This window comes from Delphinapterus leucas, chromosome 17, assembly GCF_059928025.1.
Source record: "Delphinapterus leucas isolate spDelLeu-1000000601 "Yukka" chromosome 17, BTC_Dleu_Yukka2, whole genome shotgun sequence".
NCBI classification, from domain to species: Eukaryota; Metazoa; Chordata; class Mammalia; order Artiodactyla; family Monodontidae; genus Delphinapterus; species Delphinapterus leucas.
This window is the reverse complement of record NC_143145.1, coordinates 4,757,118-4,782,123: the sequence shown is the minus strand read 5'-3', so window position 1 is coordinate 4,782,123 and position 25,006 is coordinate 4,757,118. Positions and strand designations below refer to the sequence as shown.

Genomic DNA, 25,006 nt, shown 5'->3' with positions numbered 1-25,006 from the left:
CTATACTTATGGGCAGTTTCCACCGGAAGTGGGCGGTGGGCATGGACTCATCGTGAAGGACCTTTCGGTATAACAGGAAGCAACGGGCTCTTTTTCCCACGGCGTGCTGCTTCCGATTCTCCAGACACACTCAGCCAAGCCACCATCCAGACACCAAGAACTCACCCTTCCAGAGGCATTTTGAATGAGCGACTCTGACTGTTAGAATGTCCAAGGAATCAAGGTACGCTGAACATGGGAATGAGGACTTGGGTGTCTCCTGCTCACTGAAACACAGCCCATTCCTGACCTGAGCCTCCTAAGGGCCAGTTTGGAGTTTCCTCACTGCCCTGTTCAACCACCTCAAGGTACCGTGGACCCTTCCCCTGGTGTGCATTCCAGAAACTACCATCACATGCCAGATGTCCTCTGACCAAATGTAGAAATAACCTCTTCAGCCTTGGGTGCATTTCTAAAGAGTGGCTACTGTACATGTCATAAACACAAAGTCCCGGCAAGAGAAAGTCAAAGGACTTTTTTTATTATTGTTGTTGTTGTTTATCGTTGATACACAGCACGAGCTACACAAAACGCCGACCGAAAAAGCACATGTAGAAAAATAGTAGAATTATATCGGTTCTGATGACTTTGTTATTCCCATCATCCTAATTTGACAGACAATTTCCAAGGGTGTGTGGGAGATTGTAATTATTGTATACAGACATTGTCACCAGAATAAATATGCATTAGGAATTCACAGTGGCATCAAGCTATACATTCAGGTTCTTTTTCAGAGAAAGGGACCACGTTGAAGACACTGCCTCTCTTTACCTTCTACAAGGTAGGAGGTCACATTTGAAAACTAAACTGAAACAGGATAGAACAAAATAAATTCCAGAGCCCTACATTGTATGACTGATAAACAAAAGCCACAGGTTCGCTCTCTTGGTCGAACCTGAATGTGATAATGTTTATGGACACAATTAGTGGACCATCTATTGGCTTGATAATTATTTTTATCTATTAATTTGAAAATAAGTAGAAAGATTAAAACCACAGAGCATCCAAAGAGTCTGTATTGCAGACAGATGATATGCCAGTCAGGAGGTGGCACTTCTTGACACACTGAGCTGTAATATGTACCACGGAGCGTCTCCTTTTGCAAATTTCCTAACTTGACACTGAGCTGGGGATGGCGTCAGTGTCACCAAGGAAGCTTTGAGGTCCTGCTTGAGTGGCACAGCTGAGATCACTGCAGCATCTCATCTGGGCTGGTTTCCTCCTTCCAGACCCTGATGGGATGCTGGAACCCCAATATCAGGAGTTTGACTTGTTCTAAGAGGCGCCAGGACGATAATATTCTCAATGTTTCCCATCTGCTCTCTTGCCTTATTTTATCTATATGGACGTTCTTCTATTTATGTGGATGTCCACTCCCCCCCCGGCCCCCCAGATTATACATTTTTGTACGGCAGGGTCTCGTCTGACGAACTTCTGTAGCCGCCAGCGCTTAGCACAGAACTCGGCACAGAATAAATAAACACTGTTTAAAAAAGAAATGCATTCAGGTGTAAGTTATAGGAAGATCATGAATGAAGGTAAAAATCACAGACTTTGATATTGTTACACACAAGCAAGATAGTATGTGGGACAGAGTGGGGTGCTCTCTTTTAAGAAAAAAAAAATTTTAAAAACAAGCAAAAGATATATGCATAGGTTATCAGATGTACCTGGCTTATTATTAAACTTCCTTGGAGCAAGAAGGATGAAGCAGGGTATTTCGCCATATGCAATAAGTTTAACCTTGGACTAAAAGACATTTCAGCCCAAGTGCTAAAAGTCTTTTCAGCTTGATGCAATAAAAAGATTCTGAATGACATTTACAGAATTAACACTTCCAAACACCTTAAATTGGATGTAATATTGTTCTCAGTTGTGTGTCAGGTTTCAGCCCTTCCTCTCAACTTAACTACGACTTACATTATACCCTGAGCAGGAAAATAGTTTTACTACATAGATCATCCAATCATGCACAGAACTGAGCTGGAAAACTCCAGTTTGGAGGCTCCTGGAATCACAACAAAATGTTCTGATTCCTGGAAGGTTAAGCCTGAAGTTTCAAACACAGTGATCTCCCTCAAGCCGTTGTGTATGAATGTAAAAACGTATTGAGTTATTATAAAGAAAATTCCTTAGAGCTAACTTTTGCTATAAAATATTTCTGAGCTATTCCCCCAATTTTAAAATGCTTACCCAACATCGGTACTGGTCCAGACACTCTGCTTACCTCTTTCTAATCCAGACCCACCCCCGCACAACTACCTTTCAAAGGAGACATTTTAAAGCCTGTTTTACAGGTGAGGAAACTTGACCCCAGCCCCTGGCTTGAAGGCATGCCCCAGAGACACAGTAGTTCTTCCCATTACAGAACACTGCCATGATGACGTCTTCTCTCATGAAACTACTTTCCTCCTGCAAATTCAGAAGCTTAGAGGGTAAACGTGAGCGAATGTCAAACCCTTTCTTTACGGGAATCAGTTACTGTGTATTGGATGAGGCGCTAGAGAAGAAAACACAAGCTTCCAAAGAACCAGCCCTCTTTGGTACTTACTTACTGAACCCTATCTCTGTGCCAGGCCATGGGATACACTGATAAACTAGACATGGTTCCTGCTCTAAGGAGTACATGTGTGGGGGACCCCCCCCCCCGCCAGAACACAGGAATGAGATAGGAGTGGGTTCATGGAACCACGAGACAGCTGAGCTCCGAGAGCAAGACACGGAGCTCAGATTCATCCTGAAGTGGGAATCTACAATCCATGAACCACTGAGTGCAGGTTCACAACCGAGAGTACAAGGAACTGATTCCCAGATGAGTATGACCAGCCATTCCAATGTGGGAAGAGCAGAAAGAGACAGGAGGTGTAGATGGAAGGCATGGTCTGGGGCAGCTTTGGAAGGAAAGGCATTGTAGTCTAGGGAAAAGTGGTTTCGGGCTAGCAGGAGAAAGAAGAACTTGAGACATAGGGACTGAGAAACACAGAAGATTAACCAAGAGCCAACAGGCCAGCCCATGCCAATCACCCCATTACGCTTATGGACAGTGCTTTACAAAACCACCTTTGTCACTGAATGATGGCTTCCTTTGCCGTCTAATTTATAGGTTTTGTAGGTGCCTCGTACAGGAATATGTTATGAGAGAAAGCTCATAAGATTACAGTTTAGGAGATGAAGACTTGAACCCTGGCGTCGATTTTAACAGACCTGTGACTTTCGCAATTTATTAACTTCTCTGGGTTGGAGGAATTGTAGCAGGAAGGATAAAGTGGAGGCACAGGGCTCAAATCTTGACTCCACTATTGCTAAGCTGTGTGACCTTCGTCAAGTTACTTGACTTCAACCAACATCATCTGTATATTGTGAGTTTTAGAGATTAAATGAAATCACACACGCACAAGACTTAGCAAACCAAAGTTGAGCATTGTATGTTATTTCCATTCCTTTGCTCCTTCACCTGTTAAAAGTAAGATAAATGAGAGCCCAGGTTTGTTTTACCTCTAAAAATCTCTGAGTCTGTGTTGAGTCATGAAGTTTGGGGTTTGAGGATTATGTCTTACAGCCATATAACCCTAATCACATCTATGAAATGAAGACACACACATTCTCCGCTGTATAATTTAGTTGTGAGAAGATCAACTGTACGGAAATAACCTGGTTTAGGTATAAACAGAGCAGGACCATCCATAGTTTACATCTGTTCTAGAAGCCCAGTTCTGTATAGTAAGGACTTTCCTTTGTGCTACAGAAGGCACTGGGGTCCTTTTCCCTAAAATTAAAACCGGTTTTTAGAATTTGACACACTGAATAGTAAGGTGCGTTGTTACCATTCAACATGAAAAGAAGCACACTGGGAGGATTTCAGCTTTTCTTTTCTAGATTTTCCATAGAGCTGTCTATTGAGACATCTCTAGCATTATGTGTAATAGGAAAGAGGTACCATGGAAAATAAAGCTTTAAAAAACAAAGGCAAAAGAGGAAGGGACACAGAAAGACTCAGGAAGGCACCTTGAAGGTTTAGAAAAATCTTCATGGGGGCAGCTCTTTATCTAAAAGAAGAAAGCATGCATGTCTGGGTGTACTATTGCCTGTAATGTCACCACACTCTCTTACTTTGTCATACGTAGATGAAGACCCACATGGTTGTTGTTGGTTGTGTAGGTTGGAAGAACATAGCTCAGGATGCTAAATGTCAGATAGAGTCCGAATGAAACAACCTATTGTTCCTCTTCCAATTCTGAGATTTCATGGTTTTAATTTAAAAACAGCTAAAAATAAAACACTAAGTTTTATGGTTGTCCCAGATCCTTTCAGTGTTTAGAAATATATGATGTATCTTAATATCTCAATATCTCTACAGTCTAGTACAATACCCAGTACAAAATAGATTTTCATTAAAACATGGAAAGAAAAAGTGAATGAAAAAAATAGGAGAAAAAAAAAATTGATCCAGATGTTAGCACATGGTGCTTGGTTCTATAAATTAAAGAATGACATCATCCTTCCTAAGGATATTGGGATGGACACCTTGTAAGAATGGGGTAAGAAAGCACCATTCCTCTACGTGTTCATTGCCATGACCACTCTTCTTCTGTATACAACCTGTGCAGCTGTACATGGCAGTCCTGGTTGTTGCCAATGCTTAGAAGGAAACTGTGAAATCAATGCAAACAGCATGGCAAAAAAAAAAAAAAAGAGACCAAAATTGTCAATTACATTTGGGGGCTTATAAATACCTAAGAGCATGCTTTCAATTCAATAACCCTGGAGAGAGATGTGATGACAGGGGTGAAACTTGGTCTCCCACGGGACCCTCATTACCGAGTAGAAATTTTCCTACTGGTGTTAACAATGGAAGTTTCCTCCTGAGAGGAGAAGAAAATCCCCGCGTGGTGGCTGACTTCTCACACCTCCTTTCTGTCACTCTTGTAAATGCCCAAATTGATTCTCCATCTGCCTGTCCAGTGCACAAAAGGCTCCCAGCTCCCTCTCATCTTCAACCTTTCACTCATTCTGTTCCCTCCCTGAGAGTCCCCACAACCCACCTTTCACCCAGCCAACTCTTCTTCAGCCTTGTGTCTGGGTTTAGATATCAAGTCTTCCACGAGGCCCTTCCGGACCACACAGCACGCCACATCTGCAGCGTAGGCTGGATGTCCCTCCTCTGGGCCCCCATCAGATCCCTGCCACCTCCATGGTGCCCACCTGCTCTAACTTCCTGTTTGACTGGCTGTGTTCCTTGCTAAACTATGAACCACTGAATCTTACCAATACATTTCCAGCACACAGTAAGCCCTTGATACGTATTTGTTGAATGAATGAATGAATTGATGAACGTGCATTTGGTGGCAACAGGCTGTGCAAGGTAAGCACCTCATCTTCCAGGTCTCCCTCTCAAAGCCTCCTTCCCAGCTTTCTCCAGGCAGTGAAGACCGGACTTCTAGAATCACCTTCATCCTGCCTGTGCCTCAACAAAGCCCTCATTATATCATGTTGTAATAACAAGACCAGATCTTCCTCGGGCTCTTTGAGAGCATGGACTCTGCCTTTTACCCTGTGCTCTCACCTGGCACAGATGCAAGCTGCTCAGTCAATACCTGTGGACTCTAGAAACTAACAGGAATCTAATTCTGTCCACCTTCTCCCCAGGTGCACAACACCCCAGCTGATTTCAACCTGCCATGGAGGTATTTATTTTGCCCCAAGGTCACTTTAGATTTACATCTGCTTCTCTGGGTGTATCTGGCGCATGAACTACAAATTCCAGCTCATCTCAATATTACTCATTTTTACTTCTAACTAGTTCTGAGAAACTTAACAAGTCGTAGAAACAAAACAACAGAAAGTCTGCAGAGGATGAAGACCTATTACTATCTTGGCAGGCATTTTGTTATAATTTTATAGTCGATAATAGAATGTCCCTGTTTTACATTTTATGTATATATTTTTATGTGTATATATATATATATATATATATATACATTATATATCTATACTTCAATAGAAAGAGACATAAAAAAGCCTTTTCAAATGAGGCATGACACGCAACACTGGACACTCTTATTTACAATATAGAGATGTACTTTCTACACAGTTACAATAGATGCTCAGAGGCCAGAGAGGGTTTACAAAGACAGCAGAGCACCCCTAAAAAAAAGAGGTGCACCACGCAGCTGGACGTTTATTGCCATTAGTTCTATGTCCAGACAGCATATACTGAAGTTAAAAATGGCATCTGGTTATTGGAAAAGACGATGATCATTGATTCACCCTGGCTCCGTAACCGCTGGCTGCACGGTCTTTCAAATGACCAGGGAATGACAAACTTTGCTGATGGGCATTGGGAACACAAAAATGAAATGCTCACCGGAGGGGCAGGGCTCCTCATTTGGCCAAAAAGGAGAAGCTGCTACAAACGTATGGTCCTGCACTGAGCTTGGGCACTTATCTGGACCAAGAAACACAACATCACAGGCTGCATTGCAGGAAGCATATTCCCTCTGGGTTATATAGCAGACTGGTCTTGTTCGTAAGTAACCAGAGTCTATGCTCATCGGGAACCTGGAAAAGTACCGACTGGGACAGTGACCAGAGGACTTACTGATCCCATACGTGTTAAGACCAAGATACAATGAAAGTTTGAAGAAGACCCATAGAAACCCTACATCTGTTGTGTGGGAGTCTGTCTTTCAACTCCCTCCCCACCTTTGCCTTTCTTAAGGAATGCATAAGTCTGCTCTCCTGCAAAGCTGTCCACCTGGACTCGATCTCCATGGTCTACTTTGTTTTCCAAAGTCACATTGCTAATATGCAAGGAACTAAAATTCTCAGGTGAGTCTAGAATCACTTGGCTTATTACCATGGCATTGGTGGTCATCACCAAGGTTCTGGTCCAGGGGCTGGGACCACGCATCTGGTCCTAGATGAGTTTCTACATTTTTAGAAGCAAATTTTGCAGAAGCAGGAGTTTTTGCCTCCAGAAGATGGGTTTCCCGTGTTAGTCACCCCTATGGTCCTGGGTCATGCATTCCTTCAGTACAACTGATTCTCTAGTCTTCCTTTAACTCATAGAGTGTACGCAGTCTTTGGGACCATATTAAACACCCTGGTAATTTTCCAAACTTCCCCTTAAGTCACTTACCAGTGACAATTGAAGGTGAGTCCTCGATCTGGCTGTTGTTCTCATCTCTGATCTCACGTTTGTCCCTGTTGTCTCTTGGTTTGTATCAGTGGTGACCTTTCCTAGCCCTTTATTTTCCTAAGGCAAGAAGACATTTCTAGTGAAAGATAACCAGCACCCTTCTTAGAGCTCCCCTGAGGTTTTAAATCCAGCACTCCTCCAGTTAGATGTCTTTCCCCTTCCACGGAGAGGAGAAGCAGCTGGCCATATGAATGGTTTTAATTTTTTGCAAGTGCATCAAATGCTAACATAGCATTTCTTTGGAAGTATATCAGCAGGAGCTTCACACATGTGCATTCATCTCAGTGCCCCCTTCTGCTAGGTTTAGTCTCAGTCAATCTTCCCTACCACAGACAGAGATTTCAGCAGTCACGAAAGTAATGTGTGGACCAAGGCTACGCATAGAAAAAATCTGGAGAAGTAGCTGGAGCGGCCAATTCACCAGTTATTTTTTCTCTGCAACAAACTTGCATTTACCGATAGCATCACCTGCCTCTCCCCATACCTCAAATCACCCCACCCACTGCTGTTATGAAATAAAATTGGAGTTTACAAAGCATTCCTTTGTCCCTTGTTGAGAAAACATGAGGAGAGAATGAGAATATGGGCATCACATGGTCTTGTACAAGTGGCACATTTGAATCTATTAAGGATTGCATTTACACAGATATGTTCCACTTCTGCACAGAGGTTAACCTGAGTTCTGAAATGCTTGTGTGCATCAAAAATGATAAAGCTATGAACTAGTCACACACCGAACAAATCTAGTTAAGTTGGAGTGATCTCTGTGAGCCAGTGGTAGTTAAGAAGGTGGGCTCACCAACTCCAAGTATTCTGTTTCTTTATTTTCTCAGAATTTTCCTAGAAAGCATCTTGAACGAGACGCCAGATAGCTAGACAGGTTCGGGCAAAGTCTGTTGTCTTTTACACTATTGGTTCAGCTTTCCCAAATCTCCAAAGTGGAAGCACCTCGAGTGTCTGGTCCTACCCCACCCTCCATCCCTCAGCGCCTTCCTCTCTGAGCTCCAGCCTGGAATGACAGAGGTCTGTAAAAGGATGTCTCAGCCAGAGCTCTTACGGATCTTCAGCGTTTCTGGTGAGCTCCCCAAGGCCGTTCCCTCAAAGCCGCTACTTGAAGTAGTTGAGTCCTGCCACCAAGAAGAACTTCTCCAGGAAGAGCTCGGAGTCCAGTACAGCGATGTGAGCTGCTCGGCCAATCAGGGTGTTGGCAGTGCTGGGCAAGGCATGGAACACGTTGTGTCGAATCAAAGTGCAGTCCTTGGCGTCCACCAGAGGGCGGAGAAGGTTGTTGATCATCTCCGCGAAAACGGGTCCTGCAAGGAGGGGAGATGGATGGGAGATGGGGGCAGAACTCAGCAGCAGAATCTGGAGAAAAATGCTGGGTGTGTGTCCGGGCGGCTAGTCCTGAGCAGAACGGCTGATGTGCCCTAATGGGTACAGCACCTTCATGATTTCCTTCTGCTTTTAAATCAGAAAGTCACTGAAACGCAGGAGGAGAAGGAGAATAGGAAAGAAAAGAAAAGAGAAAAGGAAAGAAAAGAAAAAAGTAAAAGGAATGTGGCTCACCTGTGTGTCTGTCTTTGAGGGCAGTTTTACACATCTCGATCCTGGCTGAGTGAAATGGCACATAGCGGTCTTGGGGAGAAGCAACCAGCACAACATTTTTAAAATACTGCAGACCTGCAATAAGCCAGATGGGTGCTTTTTACCCAGGTAGTTTCATATTAGCCTCTGCTTTGCATACATTTCACAAACTTGCCCCAGAGAGAGGAAAAGGGAGAAGACACCAGACACACTGGTTGAGTCACTGCATAAGGACATTCTGGGCTGGGAGGTTGAAAGAGGGAAGGCGGCAGCTTTGTCCTCATCAGCCACGGAAGCTAAGGAGACACACAGCTCTGAACAGTGAGAGACAAACAACACGGAAGTAACAGATGTGCCCTTCTGGGCTGGGAATACTGGGGAGTCCATGAGGAAGTAAATCTAGTACTTTGCTCCTTGTCAACCCCACGGCTCCCTTCGTTCCAGCCTCGGTCATGTCACCTGCTTGAGGAAATCAACCTCTGACCTCATCTCCCTGCAGGGAGCTTCACCTCCCTGGAATCAGTCTCACACTGAGGCAGAGGGATCTTTTAAATTAAGCATCACAGCCTATTCTTTCAGTCCCCAGAGCCCATCAGGGATCTCCAGCTGCTGCAGTGCTCTGCCCAGGTCCTCCACCGGCCTGCTCTCAGCCCAGGGACCCTGCGGGGGACGCCTGCACTGATGTGAGTCTTCTCATCCAAGATCACAGCCCAAGACCATAATACACTGGGGACTGGCTGGACTCAGTGACCGGCAGATACGGGGCAGGGCGTATAAAGACCAGCCCTTCGCCCTCCGTCAGGATACCTCTGTAGGGCCACCCCAGCTCCCAAGCTCCCAGAGGGTGGGGCCCGCTGAGATGTCTGGGGCGACCACGTTGTGGTCCAACTGCCCTGCTGCCCAAGCCTCCTTCCTCACTTCCCCATGGGGGGGGATAACCCTCAACATAGCACACAGAGACACACGTGGGTAAGGAACTTGACCAAGGTTATCGTCAGCCCAGGGCTATGCCGGACTCACATTCGAGGAGACAGAGATATCATCAGAGTCAGTGTTCATAAATTAATGGAAGATTGTGGACCACAGGCAGACCCTGGGCCAGGCCGGCTTGCTCAGCAGGGCTGAGCGGACAGTCGGACAGCCTCTCTGCTCTCTCCGTGGACACGAGGCCACTGCTGTGCTCTGTTCACTCCCATGGCAGGTAGGGTCTTCGACATCTATGTGTGCTTCCTTATTACGGGGTGCGGGTGAAGGTGTGATCTCAGGCCTGCGAGAGGGACCCCCATCTCCCCTTGCACTGCCAACAGAAATGGACAGTGTCCACCTGCCCTTTTTGTAGGTGGATCCGCACCTGGCTGAAAGAGCTGGGAGTTGGCACATAGACCTTGGGGCCTGTGCAGTTAGGACATTAAAGGCTTGGTGGGCAGCGGCTCTGCTGTAGAGATGACACTGCACACACCTGCCTCTCATCATGATACCATCCCCAGGCCATGGGGGGAGGCGGTCCAGGGGCAGCTGAGTTCTTGGGTAGCTGTTGGCCTCTCCATGAGTTGAGGAGACTGTGTAACAATGCAGCTCCTGGTGGCATCCTTCTGTGAGCGAGTCAACGTAGCCTTGACTCTAATTTGGGTCTCAGGAGTGGGCTCTCCGTCTCTCACTCATCGCGGCCTCGGGGTGCTGCAGGGGATCCACTCACCTGTTTTTTGGCTTAGCTGGTAAAGGAAACATTTGCGCGGATCAGCATTATCCCTGAAGGTCAGCTGCAAAAGGGACCCGGATTTCTTCAATTTCTGCATGAGCCACAAGCCTAGAAAGACAAAAACAAAGCCAAACCCACATCAAATGCATCAAACAAAAAGAAAGCAAAAAAGAATGGGGGAAAGATTAACATTAAACTGTGATTTGTTAGCTAACTTAGAAATGAGAGCGTGCTAGGCAATTTAACAAATCCTTGGGAAGTCAGAGGGACATTTGTGTTCTTATGTACTGGTAGCGGGGACAGAAAATCTTATGAGACAGGCTTCAGGAGTCATGAAACTATCCAAACCCTTTGATTTTTCAGTCCCCTTCTATGAATCTAGCCTAAGGAAACTGTCCTAAGTACCGAAAGAAGGTATGTAAGAACGCTCCTTACAGGTCCATTTAGGATATCAAAAAGCTAAATTCAACCTATTTCGGAGTCTGTCCATTTACTGTGGTCATGCTGACACTAACACGGATGAGAATGAGCATTATGTCACAAGCACAAAGAAATGAATTTGATAAAAATGCAAGGAAGATGGCGGTGTGGGAAGACGCGGAGTTAGCGTCTCCCCACAACTAGGGCGCCTGTCGGCTGCTCGTGGGGGACTCTGACCGCCAAGGAGACGGGAGGAACCCCAGTGTGAACCAGTAGGACGTAGGGGGACCTAGGGGGGAGGAGAAGTGGAGGCCAGACAAGATCAGTGCCGCTGAGGCCGGGGAGATCGGGAGAGGCAGGCGGGAGGGACACTCCGGGAAGAGCGGGAGAGGAACGGAGGGCGATCGCCTGGCCCACTGGGGCCGGGGAGCCTGCTGAGCTCCCAGGCTGGTCCCCTGCTCTCCAGAGCCCCCTCCAGGCCACGTAGGTCCTTGGGGGCACAGGAGGGAGGCTGGGGAGATCAGGAGAGGCAGGCGGGAGGGACTCTCCGGGAAGAGCGGGAGAGGAACGGAGGGCGGTCGCCTGGGCCCACTGGGGCCGGGGAGCCTGCTGAACTCCCAGGCTGGTCCCCTGCCCTCCAACGCCCACCCCCCAAGCCGCATTGGTCCTGGGAGGATAGGAGGGAGGCTGCGGAGATCAGGAGAGGCAGGTGGGAGGGGCCCTCCCTACCCACGACCCGAGAAGCAGGAGAGGAAAGGAGGGCGTTTGCCGCACCCACTCGAGCCCAGGAAGCCTGCTAGGCTCCCAGGTGAGGTCCCCTGTCCTCTGACACCAGGGTGGGGGGCACGCCTGGACCCCTTCTGTTCCTTGAGCCTAAGCCCCACCCCCCACGGCCCCCCCACCCACATTCACACCCACATACACACCCCCATATATGTATATATATAATGTACATGTTTATAGACATATATAAACACATACACACACATACACACATATATAAAATATATATGTTTACAGATAGGCATATGTATATATATACATACACACACATCATGCATGTATCGATACTTATACACAAACATACACATTAGCTTCATTTTACCAATAAGGAAACTAAGTAGCACAGAGATGAAACGTCTTGGTCAGAGTCTTCCTCGAGTGCCTGGGTTAGAGCTTAACCATAAGCTTGTCATGGAAGTGACATGATTCAAAGCCCATTGCTATAGACTGAATGTTTGTTTCCCCAAAATCCATATGCTGAAACTAAACCCCTCCATGTGATGGTATTTGAAGCTGTGGTCTTTGGAAGGTGATTAGGTCATGAGGGTTGGACCCTCGTGAATGGGATTAGTGACCTTAGAAAAGAGACCCCAGGGGCTCCCTTGACCTTTCTACCATGTGAGCACACAGTGTGAAGACGGCCTTCTGTGAACCAGGAAGCGGGACCTCACCCGACACCATATCTGCCAGTGCTTTGATCTTGGGCTTTCCGGCCTCCAGAAGCATGAGAAATACATGTCTGTTATTTGTAAACCCCCCCTTACCCAGTCTATGGCAATCTGTTACAACAGCTTGAATGCACAGACACCCATGCTCTCTCTTCCCCACCACTATTTATCTTTATTCACGGAAAACCGAAGCAGAAGAGACCTTGCGAAACCTCTTGTCTAATCTCATTCAGCTCACAAACAAAATAACATCTTTCTGAGCCCAGGTCTCCTTCCACCATCTCACGCTTTGAAGAGGTTCCAAAGCCACAGGCTCCATCCAGAAGAGCATCTGTCTCTGGTTCCCCCGCCCCTGGGTCCTGAATGAACTCTGAGGAGTGATGGGGCTGGAGAGAGTCTTACCTGTGCTGACCAGGGTGCTGTTGTTGTACAGGGTCCCCAGGTGCGGCCCGGACAGCGACAGGAAGGTGTGGAGCTTGTTGAGGTAACACCGGAACCGGGGCCGCGCTAGGACCGATCGAATGATGATGTTGCCCAGAGAATGGCCGACAAAGCTGTTGAGAGACAGAAGCGTCCACGTGAGTGACAGCAGGAGGCTGGCTGCCAGGGAAGTGCTGCACCAGGAGCGCCAAGGGGTGAGCCACCCTCCACCTCCCATGGGATTTAGGGGAACCGGCAGGGAGAAGGGGGGCTGCTAACTCATCCCCATCGGGTTTCTAAACGCTGGCCACGTGAAGCCCGAGGTGGGGCCTTTGCGAATGGAAGCTCTGAGCCCAGTGTGGTCAGAAGAGAAGTGTGGGCATCTTGGTGTTATTAGAACACCCTCCTCCCCCCAGTTCCGGTCTCTACGCCTCCCTCAGTGCACCTGGGGGTTCTTTCTGAAATTCACATCGGAGCATTGAACCCTCCTGGTCATTCACAGGGTGAAACCCCAGCTCCTTAGCCTGGCTTACGAGGCCATGCATGTCCCGACTTCTGCCTGCCTCTCCACTTCTACTCATCCCTCAGTACGGTTAGTGAGTTGCCTGCTCTCAGCCCACAGCACATGCTCTGCTCCAGCTGCACTGCTGCTCAAAGATCTATGGATTCGACACATCATCACTTTCAAATTAAATGATTATTTATCAAAACCCTATTATATTATATATTATATTAGCTCCCTAGCTCTTCTCGTGGGCGTCCTTTTATTTTTACCTAACTCTGTAGGCCTCTGAAACCTCATCTGTTGAATAAAGAAGTGGTATCTTAGGGGCCTAAATGGGGTCACGGATGGTGAGGACTCACCACTATGTCCACATCTGCAAGTGCCTGAGAAACACAAGCTACTGACTATCACCTTAACCATCTCAATATTTACGCCAAGTTGCCTGTTACAGTGGAAGGACACACTTAGCACTGATTGAAACCCTTTTACGGGGCAGGCGACGCATCCCCTCAGGGCTGGTCCCACTTAACAGATGGGGAAGCTGAGGCTCAGAGATGTAGAAAGCTTGTAAAAGGTTATATGGTAGAATCGGGACACAAACTTGTGAGTGTTAGAAGAACGAGAATTTAAAACCTAGGATATTTGTTTAAGTCCAGTTCTCTTTCTACTGAGCTACACGGTGTTTATTCTCCTGCACACCTGCTATGACAGATATGGGCATGTCAAGCAGCCCTGGTACCCACTTCTGTTCTGAAAGTAATCTACCCCCTTAAAGGTCCCAAGTTAACTTATCCCAGACCGGTATACAGACGGCATCATGCTGAACTTGTACACAGCAAACACGTAAAAATGGCGCCCCTCCCCCCAGCATTAACTACCTGTGGTTTCCTTTTACCTAATTCGCGATATGGAGAGGTTGTACAGCTGGATGTGCTGAATGATTTCATCCAGTAACCGATCGGTCATGGTATCAAAATCTGCAAACGTGTCCATCTGGAAGGAGAGAGAGGGAACGGCTATTGGGGAGGGCGTGGTGCCAGGCCGGGCCCCGTGCACAAGCCCATCTTCCTCCACTAAACACCACCGTGCGTCCTGGGGGCATGCCCACGCCTGACATTAGGGTACAAATCGGTATTCGACAACCAGAAAAGGAGCCCCCGATTGGGGATCTCCAGGTCAGACTGTGGGTTCCCTCTTTGTGAGGCGACAGCGGTGCCAACACTTCACGGAACGGTTGGGAAAAATAAATGAAGAAAGACGCCAACTGCTCAGCGCATCGTAGATCCTCAAAGCGATCCTCTTTCCTCCTGCTCACGTTTATACCCCATGCACCCAAGTGCATGCCTTGTACACAGCAGGTGTCAAAGAAAAGGCAACAGGACGGACCACTGAGAGAGGAGGAATGAGACTGTACCTTCCAGCGTTTGCTTGTTGATTATTCTCTGTACGATTCCCATTGTCAGTGGTCATGGGACCCTTTAGTTATAAGTAGTCCTATGCCTCCAAAGAACACTTAGCCTCATCCCTCTCAAGTCCCATGGAATGGGACTCAATGACAACATTCCACCCAGCCCCATCTCTTGGCCATGGAATCTCTCAGTTCTCATCTACCTTGACATCCCATTAAGGCTCCAGACCTGAAATGGCAAAGGCCCCATAGTTTACCTCTGACTGTGAAAAGGTCATAATCCAGCTCCATTGGTTACAAAGATGCCAGTGACAAACTCCTTCCCCAGTACAGACCCACGGATGCCCAATCGTTTATGCTCTGAGCTGTCACTCAACCTATGACCTGTGAGGTCAAAAGGCCCAGTCACCTGACTCACATGTCCCCCCTTCTTACTATTTCCTCCTCCCAAAAGAAAATGAGCTCTCCAGACCTTCCAAGTGCCTGGGCAGTGTTCCTTGGTAAAGTCCCCTCCCATCTGTGTGGCCATAAACCATCACGGTGACTTTAGGAGGCTCATCTAAGACACGAAACAGGGATTCTTTCGGTTCTGATGCTTTCGTTGTCATACCTGATTCTTTTCAGACATTAGGAAGTCCAGTTTTCCTCCAGGGAGCCCCAGTTCTATGAAAGTCTTTACCAGACGGAGGTCCGCACTGTTCCCTAAAAACGACAGATAACCCCACCACGGATCCACAATTAATCAGATAACAGCTGACACGCAAGGCATTTATTTCTCACTCCTTTCCGGTCCCCCTCCCATTTCCTGCTTTCTCAATAAGTTGATAATAAAAACAACTAAACATGTCCAATCCACTGGTCCCCGTGCTGCCCCCTCCTCCTGTCCACACAGGGTCAGGGCCTTTCTGGTATTCCTCCCTCAGGGGGATTATTCCCTGATCTATAAACATGTGGCTTGTGAACATTCTGTACACAGGAACGGTTGAAGGCACGCCGCCTCTCCCTTCTTTGACAGCCAATTCTGTTTACTCAGGACATTCTGCAGGTGGTGTCCCTTAACGATGACACACAGATGTGGCACAATGTGACATTAAAGTCCCCTCTCAAATCGCTTCCTTAATGCAGGACTAGTTCCGCCGTTTACAGGTTGTCAGCAAGTAAGTCCCTCAAACAGGGGCACAGTTATATACAAGAGAGCAAGAATTACCCTTGGGAACCAGAGTCAGCAAGGGCAAGCTCCATGAGTGAGCATCAGGGCAGAGGAAGAAGAGCTTAAGGACTTGAGGCTCTGCTGCCAATAGCAAAGCCACAAAGAACACACAGAATGCATCCCTGAAGTGAAAATCACGTGGAAAATAGTTGATATAACAGAATAAGCTTCTTGTTCAAGTATGGTTAGGGGTAAATTTCATGCAGGCCGTGGGGTTCAGTGGTAGCTTAATGAATGTTTTAATCTATTCCTCAAAGGGATCCCTACAGAGTTGAAAGTCCGAAGCTGCTTATGTGGCTATATAGGTGACCTACTTTACCATGTAACCATCCTTTCAAAGCAGCTGGGAAACTAGAAGTGATATCGTTGACTACCAATTTTATAACCTTCTTTATGAAACCACCAAGTGATTCAAAAGAGGATGAAAATGCCATACAGAATATGGGAGAACTAAAGATGTTTGACAGACTCCTCCTAATTTTCAAGGATGACCCAATAGAAGGGTGACCCGCGACGATGGCCCATCAGAGCACATGCTCATACATGCAGGGCTACAGTTATAAAATACTCCCATTCTTTTAGAAAATGTTTCTATTTTGTACTAAGTTAAATTTTGTTCATTCCTTTCATTTCTGACAGTAAGAGTTTGCTCTTTGGTCCTGTTCTTGTTTAAAGCTACCTAATGGCATTCTAGGTTGTGGCCTTAATAAATATGTATCAAGTGTTTCGGGTTAGCACAGGGAGTCTAAGGAAGGGATAACAATGGGCCCCCCTCCTTCAGCTGTTGAGCAACAGAGAACTTTCTGCAACTTAAAACTTTCTCAAAAAATATGATTTGAGGGCTTCCCTGGTGGCGCAGTGGTTGAGAGTCCGCCGGCCGATGCAGGGGACACGGGTTCGTGCCCCGGTCCAGGAAGATCCCACATGCCGCGGAGCGGCTGGGCCCATGAGCCATGGCCGCTGAACCTGTGCGTCCGGAGCCTGTGCTCCGCAACAGGAGAGGCCACAATAGTGAGAGGCCCGTGTACCGCAAAAAAAAAAAAAAAAATATGATTTGATAATGTGTTCCACTGAGGACCCTTACAAGAATATAAATCTTGGGCTTTGGGCACAATATGAAGAGTTGGGCAAATATCCATAACCATTACCAACTTCTTCAGTTCTTTGTTAACATCAATATAGCCTTGTAAGTGGAATGTAACCAATGGATCCTGTAAAACTCTGCAAAGTTTAAACATATGGACGTGGAACTAGAGAAATCACCTTCAAAAGAAACGTGTGCTCTGTTATTGGTTGTCTCTTTGATGATTTTATGCCCAAGTGACAATGCTGTGATTGGCGGCTCCGTTTTCTGACACAGCACAAATACTGCAGAAGCTGGCCTATCTTTATAGCATCCCTCTTCTCCCACTTGCAGGATGGAGTCTGTGGCCTGACCAGATTTCTTATTTTCACAAAGAGATTGAGAGGCTTATCTCATTTTAATTTAATATCAGATAAGTAAGAGATGCACACTGGTCATGCAAGGCCATAGATCCTGTGTTAAAAATACACAGGATGAGTGAGAACGTTATTCTTTGTCTTTCTGGAGGTCCTTCTGATTGGAAGCCCCAGTTAAAAACAAGCATGTTTTCAACAGCTTAATACTTTTGCAAAGAGAAAGTGAGTGTCAAGCTCAAAAAAGTCTTCCGACAATGGCACACGTCAAACTTCAGCAAACTTATTTTGTTTACATTAATTATTTTTAGTATGACTCTTTGTGTGTAGCGCGTGAGTCTAGTATTTAAGTTGCGGTGTGATTTGAAGTTTATTTTTTTCAATAAATACACTCAAAAAGTATGCCCATTTCAGTACGAATTTTGAAATTATAGTACAAGGTACATGGGTAGAGTAAATAAGGGGAAGGGAAATGTGTGAACAGCTGAAATTTGTGAGGCACTGAAGTCAGTGCAGAGAGAGGAAAGCTCACCGGAAAGAAAACCCAGTGTTGAGAAAGACAGTGGTGTGAAATGGTCCCTGTCCGTGGAGATGGGAGTGAATTGGTGCAGCTGGAAGAGGGGGGAGCAGAAAGGGCAGGAAATGAGAATGACAAGGATCAGACATAAAGAATATTTTATGCTGGGAACTTTCGAAGCTTTTTAAAATAGGAGTTCATTTTATCTTATTTTCTGAGAGCTACAAAGAGCTTCCATCCCAGTGATGGGACGACCGGACCTAGTAAGGTTTTAAGAAGACGACTCAGGGATGTGGAGGGAGGTTCGGGTTGGGGGAGAGATGAGCTTGTTGGTAAAAGGCAAAATGAAACCATGGGCTCTGGAGCCGGACAGATGGGTTTTAATCCTGACTCAACCGCGTTAGCCGTGGGACCTTATACAAGTTACTTAGCTGCCCTCTTAGTCAGTTCCCCCACTTATAAATGGGGGTGATAATAGCAGCTACTCTGCAGGGCTACTGTCAGGATCAACCACGTTAATAAATGTTAAGTATCTAGAGTGGTCCCTGGCCCCTGGTGAGTGATGTATACATTCTGGCCATCGCCAAAGTCATCACCACCATCATCATTATCTGGAATGGATGACCTACCACTGGATTCTCTGACACTTCACTTAATAGGCCTGTTGACTTAGCGTCCTGGCATGCAATGCATATAGCCAGGAGTTGATGCGGACAATTAAATGCATTAGCCCCAAGAGTGAGGAAGATTAAGGATATTGACAAGAGCGTGTCACAGAAGTGAAGTCCATCACCATTACCTATTTGATCATCACAAGAAGAATGTGACCACCGGTTTTGCTGCTCATCACCACTGAAGCCCTAGAGGAGCCCTTTCACTCCTCTGACCCTTAGTTATACATTAGAATCCATAAAAGTGGATGTGATTTATTCATTCCATTCATTCCTTCATCGCATTAATTCATTCATTTGTGTATTTCATTAACTCAACATATTTTTTTGCCAGAGAGATCTTTTCTTTGAGAGCAAGGCCATGCCATTTTCCTAGATCCAGCACACTTACTAATGTTCCACAGTCGCTACTTGAACATTTGTTGAACAAGTCCCTAAACTAGATTAATTCATGAATATGATAATTCGTCTATAGCACAAAACTTTGAGGAGGAAACCTTTTTAGAACTCACCATCCAGGCCATGGACACAGACTACCAGGTGAATCCCATCTTCCAAATTTTCTTCCTCTTCCTCTGGTGGGAAATACGGTATGTCAGAAGCTAGTACAGATAAGTCACTGTACAGAAATCCATCCATCTTCAGTTCTTTTTTAAACTTTTCTTTGGCCTGATAAAAACTGGAGAATACACTAATTAATCACGAGCCGAGCTGTGTATTCCATGTTGAACAGGAGATGCATTGAGCAGGGATGCGGGAGTGATGGACAACTACAAGGAAGTATCTGCCAAGCGACCAAGGCTGAATGTGGGACCTCATGGGAGACGCTAGTGAAAGGCTTGTTCTGAACAACGAGGCAGAAAAGCGACCCAGGAAAACCAAGGGCTGTATTGATCTGGGTTCTGCAGATGTGGCTCCTGCATTGAATAGAACCTCTAAGGTTCCCTCCAGCTCCAAGGATCCACAAAATCTTTAAGCGATCTTCCGGGAGTGAGAGTTTATTAACCTGCTTCCATGTACCTCTCCAGCGTCATCAGCTAGCCTCCAAAAAGAACACATTTCTCATCAAGTCCCTGCATGAGTTATGCCTCTTGTCTTTACTTCCATGCCTTTGTGCATTTGGGTCTATCTGTCTGAAATTCCTTTCCCACCTGGTTATCCTGTTCTTTGCCTGGTTACCTGACAAGGTGGTTAAGACCACGGACTCAGGAATCAGACTGCCAAAGTCAGAATCTCGGCTTAGACACTTACTAGCTGTGCACCAACTGCTTTATAACCTCTCTGCATTCAGTTTCCTCACTTGTAAAAGGGGAATAACACCTGTATCGAATTCATAAAGTTGTCTTTGCCTTGTTGTATTAAGTGATATAATCTATTCAAAATGCTTAGAACGGTACTTGAAGCAGATTAAACGTGAAAAAGGAGATGTGATCGATTACCAGCCACATCACCATCATTATCATCAACATGGTGCCTCATATTTTCTCCTTAGCTTAGGTATCAGCTCTAAAAAGCTTCTCATGGCCACAATCTCTGTTCATACTCACTGCCCCACAGCCAAATTAGGTCCTTCTCTTTCTGGCTCAGCTGTGCACACATGAACCATCCCATTTACTCAACTGCCCTCATTTGCTTCTGTCATCTCCCTGTCTCCTTGTTAGACTGAGAGCACAGTTACAACCAGGACAGCACTGGCCAGGCACTGGACAGTGCCTGCTATGCACTGGTTAAACTGACGACATGGGCGTATAATAGGCACTTAATGGTCTTTATAAAACATGGGATCCAAAATTTACCTGCCTGTGCAATTTCTTTGGGGGATAACTTTAATGTGTAACTGTTTAGCATTTTTTGAACAAGTGAATGAGACGGGATGTTTTGATTAAGTGATTCCATACTATACTTAATCAAATACATAGTTTATAGGTGAGGCAGTAATAGGAATACAAACCCAAGACAAGGATAAAGGGATGGACTCTGGCATTTCAAAAGGAACGATAAACTTAAGAACCACACAAAAGGGGCTTAGGAAGAAAATCTGAATTAGTCCTATTCCCAAAAGGCTCTCAAAGAAATGTGCCAAGACAGAGGTACAATGACACTCATAAGGTAGTTGTTCATCATAAGAAAAACTGAAAAGAAAAACATTTATGGTTTATCTCTAAAGGATCTTGTTAACGAAATCATGGTACATTTACACAATGGAATGTTACACTAAAATGGTAATGCAAAAATAGCTTTATAAATATATAAAGACGTTTCCAATATATTGTTGGAAAAAACTTAGAGTTTGTCAAGAATTATCTTACTTTTGCAAATTAATAGTATATGCATAGAGGTGCACATAGGAAGACGTATAGCTGAACTTACACAGGGGCTATATTTGAGATGGGCTTATTGATGAGTTTTTACTTCTTTACACTATTCTACATTCCTGACTTGTATGATAAGAATATAACACTTTATTTAAGCCAGAAAATAACTGATATCACAATTTTGAAATAGTATGCCTGAAATTGAGAAATATGTGGAAGAATCTAAAAGATGGTGCTGGTGTAGGTAAGCCACCAGCAAACCTACCTGAACATCCTTTCACTGACTTCATCTTCCAACTTGCTGGAATGGTTCGGAACACCTCCAAAGGAACCCAAAGGTTGATGAGTGATGGGAAATGGGGTCTGTTTGGAAGAGAATCCAGCCCTGGCAGGGGTCTCCTTGGGCACAGACGAGAAAGGGAGACAGGTGGCAGTGCAAGACATGGATAAGTTGACGACCTCAACAGCTTTCAGGCTGTCCAGAGAGAAGGTCTCTGCAGAGGTCACGTGGGACAGCATGATGGAGGGGCCTGCCCTCGGCTCTTGGTTTCCTGTAGCTTGGGAGTGAATGGAGTGAGTCACAGTGGAGCACACAGCGCCTGCTTCACGTCCATCCTCTGGGAAGGTGTTAGGTCCTCTACCAAGTGCTGTATCATCAATGATGCCAGGTGAGCTGCTTCGCTCACCTGCTGAATCCGGGTTGACGATTTCGGCAGCTGACGTACAACTCACTTCAGGCACCTCACGGTGGGTGAAATGCTCAACGTCCAAGATGCTGCTGTTGGAAAGAGCTCTTTTCCCCACATTAGAGTCTTTAGGCATGCGCTTTGGGGTCTCCATGAGTTCTCTAGGAAAAGCTCTGTACCTAGGGGTTTCAAGTGCTGGGATGCGTGGTATTTTTAAACTCAGACCTTTGGTTTCAAGCCCTGGAGGGTTATCGGTCCTGCCATCAAGACAACAGGGTCCTTGAGGATCAAGCTGATCCTCTTTACCTTTGGGGATATCTATGTAACCAGGGCCCTGCTGGTTGTCAGCATCTGAAACTACCTCCACAAGCGAATGGTGAACCCCAGCATTACTAAGTTGAAGGCGGTGTCCGGAGGGATCCGTGCTCCTGGTGTGCACAGCTGAAGTCTCAGGAAGACCTCGCCCTTGCTGCAGGGAGTCCGTACCTTCAGCAGACTCCTCGGGGCTACTGATTTGGGGCGCAGAGACAGACTTGGTCAGTTTGGTGAGTGCCAGTTCCCTTTCCTCTTCCTCAAAAGGCAAAGAGCTAATGGAGGTGAGAGAGGCCTGGATCCCGCTCGGCAAACTCGTATTGCTCTCTGTGTGTCCACCCTCTAAGGAGTTCCTGTGTAGGGCATGTCTTCGAACCAGCTGGTGCAAGACATCCCGGTCACTAGGTAACTCCTGGGCTCTACTTCGAGCCTCGGACCAGGCAACGGAGCTTGGTTCACTCTCGATGCCTGAATCAGAGATGATGGACGAGGATCTCTTGATGACCCCAGATAGTACGGACACTCCCTCCCGCTCCTCTGAGTGAGGGTCCTCTGGGGAAGCCTTGACATCCAAGGGATCCCTCAAAGAAGAGTTGAGTGGATCACAGGGCTCTGAGGGGATGAGCTTCAGATTTAGCAGCACCATCTTGCTCCCCTGGTCTGCTCCCTTTCCAAGAGTACTTAACTCATGGAGTGTGGTTTTCTCTGAAGAGCTGGCATCGTGATGACTTCCACCTGCTACCCCTTTGCTTAGCTCAGTTCTGTCTAATTCATAGTTATCTCGAGAGCACCCACTCTCATGCTGGGTACTGGTGACCGCTGTGGGGTCAGCTCTGCAGGGGTTCTTATTGCTAGAATTCACATCCATGTAGGTCAGTGCTGGGGCCTGGTCATCCTCTGGACCAGGACTCCTCCTGGGCAGGTCCTCATCTGTCGGCAGGTGCGTTCCAACATCAGACCTTTGGCCAGTCCGACGTTCATCTTCAGGCAAACCTGGTTTGTTCTGGAATTCACCAATTGTCAGATACACCTGAGATTCCGAGCACACGTCCGTATGACTCGGTGTGGTGACATTCTCATTTGGCCCTGGACACCTAATAACCTCTTCATTAGAGTCCATTTGGGGTGGTTTCATGGTGGGCAAGACAAGGTCTTCCCTCAAAGATGATTTTCTATTTACAATATGGTTCTCCTCTCTGTTGTTTAGATTCAGTATTGTGGGACTTGTTGCTGCAACATCAAAACTAGGGTACACACTCAAATTATGCCCTACAAAAAGAAAAAAAGAAAGAAAAATGTGTTATACTTTAAGAATCTACATTCATGGGGCTTCCCTGGTGGCGCAATGGTTGAGAATCCGCCTGCCAACGCAGGGGACACGGGTTCGATCCCTGGTCTGGGAAGATCCCACATGCCACGGAGCAACTAAGCCCGTGCACCACAACTACTGAGTCTGCACGCCGCAACTACTGAAGCCCGTGTGCCTAGAGCCCCTGCTCTGCAACAAGAGAGGCCACCGCAATAAGAAGCCCGCACACCGCAACCAAGAGTAGCCCCTGCTCACCGCAACTAGAGAAAGCCCGCGCGCAGCAACGGAGACTCAACTCAGCCAAAAATAAATAAATAAAATAAATACATTTATTAAAAAAAAATCTACACTCACAAATTACCCAAATGCCTGATTGTATAATAGTTTGTCTGGACTCTGTTCCTGCTTCCTGGGGGATATCCTCTAAATTCTTGGAATTTCCCAAGCGATAGGAATGTCAGCTATTCACGGTGGATCCTGAGCTAATGATAACGAGGTGACTCATGGTGAGTCCCCTGATAGTCTGCGTTGAGGAGGCAACTCAGGAGGGGGGCTGGCCATGCCAGAAAGACCAACCACGTGACTAGTTGACTGAGGATTTGAACCAGGTGACATCGGTACAGCCTCTGGAGAGGAGAGATGGGCTGGGGATTGAGTTCCTTCACGTGGCCCATGATTCAGTCAATCATGCCTACATTATGAAACGCAGTATGAACTCTAGACATGGAGGATTGACTAAGCTTCCGCGGTGGGCAATGTACATTCATATACCAGGAATAGCAGTCCTGGAGGCATACAAGTTTCGTGTTTGGGACCCTTCCAGACCTCGCCCTATGAGTCTATTCTTTTGGCTGGTCTTTATTTGTATCCTTTCTAATAATACTGAAATCATAAGTATATCCCTTTCCTGAGTTCTATGAATTGTTCCAACAAATTATCAAACCTGAGGGGTCATGGGAATCCCTGGATTGGTAGCCAGTTGGTCAGAAGTCTGGGAGGCCTGAGAACCTCTGAGCTTGTGGCTGAGTTGTGAAGGAAGGACAATCGTATCAGAGACTGTGCCCTTAACCTGTGAGGTTTGACCTAATACCGGATTATCAGTGTCAGAAATGCGTCACACTAATGCAAAAGCTGCCAACGATTATAATTGATTTACCTTTTACTTAGTAAAAAAAACATTTTGAATAACTACCACTTACAAATATTAAAACATTTACTGATCTTGTGTACAGTATTTACAGAGTATAGAGAATGCTTTGGAGCCAGGAGCCCCTGGTCTCCAATCCTGACACTGACACTTGCCAGCTGTGAGACCTCGGACAGTTAGAAAAAAACAATAAGCCTTTTTCCTAGTTGAATACATTTTCTTCTCGGGTGGGCAGGTTCATAGTAACCAGTGGGCCTCACAGCCATAACTCAGAGTAGACTTCTGATATGAAATGGACACATGGGGAAGACAGATTTCTGCTTTCTGAAGGGAAACACTGCCAAGCTTGAGCTCCGTAAACAGGGCAATTATCGTACATGGCACTCAGAGCACAAGAGGCTCCCAGGTTCGCTTTGGTCTTTATAGCAGGATGGAGGCGCGCCAAAGTGTGACCTTCTTTTTCTTACTTTTCTTGAGGGTAAACTATTTTTTTCTTGAGGGTAAACTATTATGTCTCTCATTCTCTCCCCTGGTCTCTTTTCTCTTCTATTTCATTCCCCTCCTCCTTCTTTTATTTTCTTTCTCTCTCTCTCTCTCCCCCTCCCAATATACATAATTGGGATAAGTGCCTGTAACACAGCTCTTTTGAGAAAGATATATGATAGATTATTCAATTTT

The 25,006-nt window shown here is 46.2% G+C and overlaps 1 protein-coding gene across 1 annotated transcript in view; it reads right to left on the bottom strand.

Moving 5' to 3' along the window:
• Window positions 1-469: 469 nt before the first annotated feature.
• The window catches only part of FAM135B (family with sequence similarity 135 member B), a 181,026-nt gene continuing 156,489 nt past the window's right edge, over window positions 470-25,006 (bottom strand). Inside the window, exons 8-15 of the mRNA XM_089899196.1 lie at window positions 21,140-23,141; window positions 19,072-19,238; window positions 15,335-15,426; window positions 14,212-14,309; window positions 12,794-12,945; window positions 10,518-10,628; window positions 8,804-8,917; window positions 470-8,550 (exon numbers count right to left, since the gene is read on the bottom strand). Coding sequence (XP_089755322.1) covers window positions 8,345-8,550; window positions 8,804-8,917; window positions 10,518-10,628; window positions 12,794-12,945; window positions 14,212-14,309; window positions 15,335-15,426; window positions 19,072-19,238; window positions 21,140-23,141 — 2,942 coding nt within the window. The 3' untranslated portion in view covers window positions 470-8,344. The remainder of the gene's footprint in view (window positions 8,551-8,803; window positions 8,918-10,517; window positions 10,629-12,793; window positions 12,946-14,211; window positions 14,310-15,334; window positions 15,427-19,071; window positions 19,239-21,139; window positions 23,142-25,006) is intronic.